Below are 7,549 nucleotides of genomic sequence, written 5' to 3'. Positions count from 1 at the left end.
TCTGGGTTTCATTTTATTTATAATAATGTCTTTTTAAAATGTTGGTAAAAAGGTAGAATTGGAATGTCCAATTGTCTTACTATTTTTGTATTTCCTTATGTAACAATGGGATGCTATTCACTGTAGGTGGGAAGGTGGTGTATTTCAGAAGCTCCCTCCCCACCCCCTCCCGGCCAAAAAGGGAGGTAGGATTGGACTCCCTGCCAAGCTGCTTAGTGGGATTGCCCCTTACATTATAAAGAGTCTTTGTTTACCTGGGGAAGGTAGAATTTAAGGTATTAATTCAAATACTGCTGTTGTCCTTAGTTTGCTTCTTAGTGAGTAAAATGTTAAAAAAAGACAATATGCCTGGATCCTGTTTTGACAGTAATGCCTGTAATTATAGGAGGATTTGGAGGACTGTTTGGACTTGGTAATGTGAGCTCTGATTCTTCTTAGTCTCCCTGGGCTCAGGGCAAATGGTCAGTCTTAACAGTTCTACCTCCTTGACTCTGTTTTATCTGCAAGATTTTATTTTTTAAAGTATTCTCTACACCCAATGTGGGGCTTGAACTCACAACTCCAAGATCAAGAGTCACATGCTCCATTGACTGAGCCAGCCAGGTGCCCCCCTACTTGACTCTTAAGTGTCTACATGCATGATGCAGGGAAACAGCATGAATGATTGTAAAATAACCTAGATTATATGCTCGTGTGCACTGGTGTGCTTTTGAGTGCGGGTAGGCCCCAGGTTCTGTGCAACCCCAGCTTTCATTTAGCTCCTGGATCCACCTAGGCTGGAGATAAGTGGTGGGGGACCTCTCAGACGGCACTGCCCAGGCTTGGTTCACGCTCCTTGGTGGGAGCAGCAGAGAACGTTTGTTTAAAGCTCCTTTTCTTGAGATTACACACATTGCTCCCTCTTTTAAAAAAAATTTTTTTTAATGTTTATTTATTTTTGAGAGAGAGAGAGAGACAGATTGTGAGCAGGGGAGGGGCAGAGAGAGAGGGAGACACAGAATCTGAAGCAGGGTCCAGGCTCTGAGCTGTCAGCACAGAGCCTGACAAATGGCTCAAACTCACAAACCACAAGATCATGACCTGAGCAGAAGTTGGATACTTAACTGACTGAGCCACCCAGGCGCCCCGAGACATTGTTCCCTCTTAACTTCTTTTCTTTTTATTTTTTTCTCTAGGCTATGGACTTACGCCAGATGACAGAGAGAGACAGAGAGAATTCTGGAAAGAGAGATTGAGAAAACAGGTGACAAAAAATGTCTAGGGTGATCGAACTCAAGTCTGGTTAGTAAAGCAAGCAAGTGAGGATCAAGAAGCATATGTGCCCATTGGCCTCAGGCTGATTTTTAGGGGCAGGTAAATCAGCCCCTCCTGTGCCATCCCTCCCTTTAGGGAGTGGGATGCCCCTTCAGGATTAAATTGTGGTTTTTTTTGTCTTCTTTAGCAAGAGAAGTCTTACTTGCTAGTGTAGTACAGGATTGAAATTTACTTTGGAATCTTACATGCAGGGAGAGGGCATAGCCTCTTGGTATTTGGGGGAGTTTATTAAAAATTGGCTTCCCTCTTTAGAACTTGAACACCAGAAAGTCAGGGATGATGTGTATGAGTTAGTGGATGCTGAAAACATTCAGGATCCAGGATGGTTTATCTGGTGACACTTTGACATCCTAGAATGGGGACAACGAAGAACCACTCCACTCCAGCCCTGGGCAGCTGGCAAGGTCCTGCCGCCACTGCCCGTGTTTCAGGGACAGTGCCACCAGAGGCTCAGTCACCCACTGTTCTGTGTTCTGTGGCCCTCCTAAGGGAAGGCTGGGTTGTCACCAAGATCCTGGGCCTCTCTTTTCCAGTAGGTGCCTTTTGGCACCAGTGGCCATGGGTCATCTAATCTCTGTAACCTCATGCCAGTTAATTGAAAGAGCTTTATTTGGAGGATCCCAGACAGGTTGGGTAGCTGCTCTTTCTCTGAGATAACCATGGGAGAATGGTCAGCAAACCTCCTACGTATTTATTAGTGAAGAGATCCCTGCTGCCTTACACCTGCTACTTGTGAGTCTTTCCAATTGACGCTGGTGGGAATCGGTGCCACTTTGAAAATCTGCCATCAGAGTCTTTCCCACCACCCCCATACCCTCTGCCCTCTACCCCAATTCACTGATTGTATTAACTTAACACAAGTCTCCATTGGAGTCTATATTTCTCCTGTTCTAAACCTTGTGGGCAAATGGTCCTTACCTGCAAACATGTTTGTGAAATTTATGATGGGGTCCAGGATGTGTAAAAAATGAATATGAGGATGCCATATAAGTTTTGTGTAATACCAGGAAACTCCCACTCTAATGGACAGCCTCCTTTAATTAGTTTATATACACTCTCAGTGGAAGTGATTGCATCTCTGTGCAATTATTTCAGCCTTTGTTATCAAGTTTTTTCTTTTCTTTTTTTTTTTTAATTTGAGAGAGAGAGAGAGAGAGAGAGAGGGAGAATCTTAAGCAGGCTCCATGCTTAGCACAGAGCCCAACTCTGGGCTACGATCACAACCCTAGGATCATGACCTGAGCCAAAATCAAGGGCCAGATGCTCAACCAACTGAGACACCCAGGCGCCCTTCTTTTCTTTTCTCAATCTGAACCATTCCAATTTACCTTTTCGTCTTGTTTTGTCACCCTGGTTCATATATCTATGTATGTATGTATATAACAAATATAAATATAAATTATATATTATATCATATTGTGTATTAAATACAATATATATTAAACAAATTCCTGGAAGTCATTTGGGCTGCTTTTGAAATGGGAAATATTTATCCTGGGTGAATCTTTGAATAGAAATGAATCTCTAAAGACTGCACATGTCTCGGCTGGAGGAAAAAGAAGAACATTAACAGAGTAGGTAATAGCTGGGGGTGGAGTTCTGAAAAGTTTTGAGAAAAACAGATCATGACAGCAAAAACAATAACTGACAAAATAAAAAAAACAGACCAAAAAAAAAAAAAGAGATCTTGGGAGAAAAACTGGAGAGAAAGTCAGATATATAATATTAATAGAATGGGGGCTCAAGCCAGAGATCGTTACCATAGAGCAGATAGAAGAGATAGAGACTATACAAAACCCAGACGTTAAGCGGATACTGATAAAGCCGTGTTGTGGAAGTTGGGGATCTGGATCTGTAGGGATCTGAGTGATCTTGACCAATGACATGCTTTAAATTAGTAGTTTGCAGATCCACATTTCTCACAACTTATGATGGTTTAGTTGTGTAAATGAACCATGTATGCGGCACTGTGGGGTTGTACAGGAAAACTGGGGACATCACAAAGAGCTCCTCAGAGGCACTTCCTTTACCTGGCTTTGACAAAGACAGCTCCAACTAGCTTGCCAAAGACAACTCATCCCTTCTCTAAAACCTCGGGGGTCCTTCAGATTAGTACCAAGACCCTAGGGGCTCTTGGCTGGCTCAGTCAGAAGCAAGGCCCTAATCGCTGTGTACTTTTCATTGGCTATTTGTGAATGTATTTTACCCCTACTAGACTATAACCTCAATGAAGGTAGATCTGTGTAACTATTTTGGCTAGCCCAGGCTTCGTCTTGTACATAGTACCATAATAGACCTTTATATTCCTTTTCTCCTCTTCCTCCTTCTCCCCTTCTGCTTCTCCTTCTCTTCCTTTTGGGTAGTATAGGCAGTGCATCTCAAAATTCAATTTACAAGCGAATTGTCTAGGGATCTGGCTAAAATGCAGGTTCTGATTCAGTAGGTCTGCATTTCCTACAACTTTGTTTTGTTTTTTAAGTAGCCTCCATGACCAGCCTGGGGCTCAAGCTCATGTCTCTGAGTTGCTTGCTCTAACGGACTGTGCCAGCCAGGTGCCCCCGTAGGTCTGCATTTCTAAGAAGCTCCCAGGTTGCTGATTCTATCACACTTTGGGTTGCAGAGTGTAGAAAAATAATTGAGCACAGGTTTTCCAGTCAGTGTCCCGAGTTCAAATCCAATTTTAACTCTTGTTAACTCTGTGCTTGTGGGCAGGGTAAAACTCCCGCCTTCTCTGTAAAATGAGATACTCATACCACCTAGTATGACATAGGGTTTTTCTGAGGATTAAATAAATTAACGTACATAGGCGGCAGTCAGGATCTACTTTCTGTAAGGAAAGCACAATAACGGGGCACTTGGCTGGCTCAGTCGGAAGAACATGCGTTCCTTGATCTAGGGGTCGTGAGTTCCAGTTCCACATGGAGTGTAGAAATTATTGAAATAAATAAAACTTAAAAGAAAAATAAAAGGACCACAATAGGGGCGCCTGGGTGGCTCAGTCGGTTGAGCGTCCAACTTGGGCTCAGGTCACAGTCTCACACAGTTCGTGGGTTTGAGGCCCGCATCAGGCTCTGTGCTGACCGCTTGCTCAGAGCCTGGAGCCTGCTTCGGATTCTGTGTCTCCTTCTCTCTCTGCCCCTTCCCCGCTCACGCTTTGTCTCACTCTGTTTCTTAAAAATAAATAAATGTAAAAAAAAAAAGGGGGGGGGGCGCCTGGGTGGCTCAGTCGGTTAAGCGTCCGACTTCGGCTCAGGTCGTGATCTCTCAGTCCGTTAGTTCGAGCCCCGGGTCGGGCTCTGTGCTGACAGCTCAGAGCCTAGAGCCTGTTTCAGATTCTGTGTCTCCCTCTCTCTGGCCCTCCCCCATTCATGCTCTGTCTCTGTCTCAAAAATAAATAAAGGTTAAAAAAAATTAAAAAAAAAATTTTTTTAAAGGAGCGCAATAAAAAGTAATCTCGGGGCGGGGAGGGCCCAACGCCGGGAGGGGCGGGGCTTTGACAACACTCGCGCATGCGCAGTCCGCAGTAAGCGCCTCAGGTAAGAGCGAGGGCTGACTCTAGTTGAGAGTCCTCTTGATCCTCGGAACGCTGAGCTGGGCAGGTTTTCTTTGGCGGGGGTAGGAGGTGGGGGTGGGTGCGTGCTAAAGTTCTGGGTTCATAAGGAGGAAAGTTGGGTGTCGCTATATCCATCCATTCAGCGGGAGAGTCGCCGGAGAGGACCGAGTGTTTCCGGGTCGCTCTGCGACCTTGGCCCCGTGACCGGGCAGTGCAGCCTGCGATGATGCCCGCGGGAGTCGGCTGCGGGCCGGGCGGGAGCGTCCGGGGAGCCCGGGCAGGCGGGAGAGCGCGGGGGGCCGCCGAGATACACCGGAGACCCGGGGGCCTGGGGGCCGCGCGAGGGCCTGAGGATCGTGGGTAGCCAGCCTGAGGCAGCTTCCGGAGGCCTCGCTGGTTCCTTGGTTCTTGACCGTGGGAATCTGGACAAAGTGCTTTAGCTAATCAAACCCAGGGACGTAGCTGAGAAACCTTGCTCTCCAACATCTAGCGTGCGTGTGAGAGACCTTGCTGTGTGATAAATCGTGTTGCCTGCAGATGCTGAGCCGTGTCGGTTTCCAGCTGTAGTGGACGGATGAGGGTTTTCAGACGCAACATTTGCACGTTTAAGCTTGTGCACCCTGAATCAGCTTCTCAGCCCGGTGCTGAGACCCCCATGACGCACAGCCCTGCTTTCCTTCGAGCCCATTCGGGGACTGCTTTCTTTTAAACTTCGCCTAAGTTCTGTCCTTCTCCAAAATCTTGCCTAATCTTGTTCCTCCTCTGCTAGTTAGTAACCTAACTTCGTCGTGGACAGGTATGCCTTTGGTGGTCTTTGTCAACTAGGCTTTATCAGTCGTTATAAACACCTTTACTGAAGTCGAGGGACTTGTAATGTAAAATGTGTGTATATATTTTTCAAAAAGGTAAACACTGAATTATACAGTGTTACTTGTACTTTATGTTTTGAACCCTTAACCTCACCTCCCAACAGAACAAAACCAGATTTTACTTGGATTCCTTACACTGTGGTTATGGCTGCAGTCAGGCTTTATTTTTAAGTTAAAAGAATATTTTTTTTTCACCCGTTGAACATTAAAACTTATCCCACGAGAGGTCCCTGTACCAATCATGACTTACTTGGTGTCAGGTACAGCATTGTAAACAAAACAGTTCTCCATTCCCACCCACTCAGCTGCCTGTTGGTTACATGCAAGTTCTTTATTAACTTCCTCTGCTTCGGTTTTTAAAGATACGAACAATAAAGTTATAATCTTTTAGTCCCCAGGGTGATCATATTATCAAAATGAGGGAAAGGAATTTTGGAGGGGAGGGGCACCTGGTAAAGAGATTAATAGGATAATCCCACAAAGTAGGGTATTTAATTACCCCGTCTGAGGCATTATAAAAAGGAGTCAAAAGGAAATGGTGCAAACGCATGACGTGAGCAGAGAACTGGGACTGTAGAATATCACAGAGCTTACCATCTCTGCACCGATGTTAGAGAACAAATACTATGACACAGCATACATTGACGATATCAAAATCCTAAGATTAAAAACGACTGGTTTCTCCTGTTGTTGGGGTTCTAGGGAGGCAGAGTAATAACTTGAGTTTATGTTTCATATACTCAGTAAGAGTCATGTGTTATTTTCTTGACTTACATAGCCCCTTTCCCTTGTTTAGCTTTTACATTAGAGAAAGAGAATGAAGACTCAAACCCTTTTTGATTGGCTTTTATTTTAATTGAAGCGAATCAAGATCTGAAGTCTAGGTTGCGACTTACTGGATGGTGGTGATCAGTTTTCCTAATGTGGTACAGGGGCCTCTTGTATACAAGTCATTGGAGTTGCGTGCAAATGGGCACCTTACTGGGATGCTAACCCTCAACTTGTTGAATCAGAAAGCTGGGAACTCGGGAACTGCAGGGTGAGGCCCAGGAATGTGCATTTTTAAGAAGCCTTGTGGGTGATGTACTTAGTTTGAAAGTACTGTTAGAATAGCACCTCCCCAGAACAAGTTGATTTGTTGCTCAACTTTGAAATGCTTGGGCTGTGGCACCTAGTTCACTATATGCTGTATAAATAAAATGAAAACCTCCAGCTATGAAACATGTACAACCACTCAGAGAATAGCCTTACTTTTGTAGGGTACTTACAAAGGGCTTTCACATATGCTGCCCATTTAGATCATCTTAATATTTTTTTTGGTTAAAAAGAAAGGATTTACCCTCTCTCTCAACATTCTATATTCTTAGGTAATTAAAAGTCTTAGTTCCATAAATTGTTGGTTCTTTTTACAGTGCTTTTTTCAGTTTTATCTCCTGCCTGTGCTTTATCCAATGGTGTCTTTGGTTCATTGTGCCCTTAGGGGTGGAGATTGAAAACTAGGAATGTGGGACATCTAATACAAATAAGTATACAGTATACATCATTCAAACTGGGAATGAATTATTTTTATGGAAGTGGTATTAAGTTTGTATATGTTCACTCAGGTTTACATGTTGTTATTGTTAAACTTAGGATGGCCCGCACTATGGAACCACTGGCAAAGAAGATCTTTAAAGGAGTTTTAGTAGTTGAACTTGTGGGCGTTTTTGGAGCATATTTTTTGTTTAATAAGATGAACACAAGTCAAGGTAATTCTAATTCAGAAGTTAATGTTTTCTAGAGGGGTATACAGTCTGTTAATGCATTTAGGTGC

General features: G+C 44.1%; 1 protein-coding gene across 9 annotated transcripts in view; it reads left to right on the top strand.

Moving 5' to 3' along the window:
• The window catches only part of CEBPZOS (CEBPZ opposite strand), a 52,609-nt gene that overhangs the window by 28,186 nt on the left and 16,874 nt on the right, over positions 1-7,549 (top strand). The window contains exons 3-4 of one of the 9 annotated variants that reach the window (XM_053201029.1): positions 1,176-1,243; positions 7,369-7,484. In XM_053201029.1, coding sequence (XP_053057004.1) covers positions 7,370-7,484 — 115 coding nt within the window. In that variant the 5' untranslated portion in view covers positions 1,176-1,243; position 7,369. The other 8 variants (XM_027033568.2, XM_053201028.1, XM_053201030.1 and 5 more) reach the window with 8 other exon arrangements.

Source organism: Acinonyx jubatus, chromosome A3 (assembly GCF_027475565.1).
Source record: "Acinonyx jubatus isolate Ajub_Pintada_27869175 chromosome A3, VMU_Ajub_asm_v1.0, whole genome shotgun sequence".
Classification (NCBI taxonomy): Eukaryota; Metazoa; Chordata; class Mammalia; order Carnivora; family Felidae; genus Acinonyx; species Acinonyx jubatus.
This window is presented reverse-complemented; position numbering and strand designations above follow the sequence as displayed.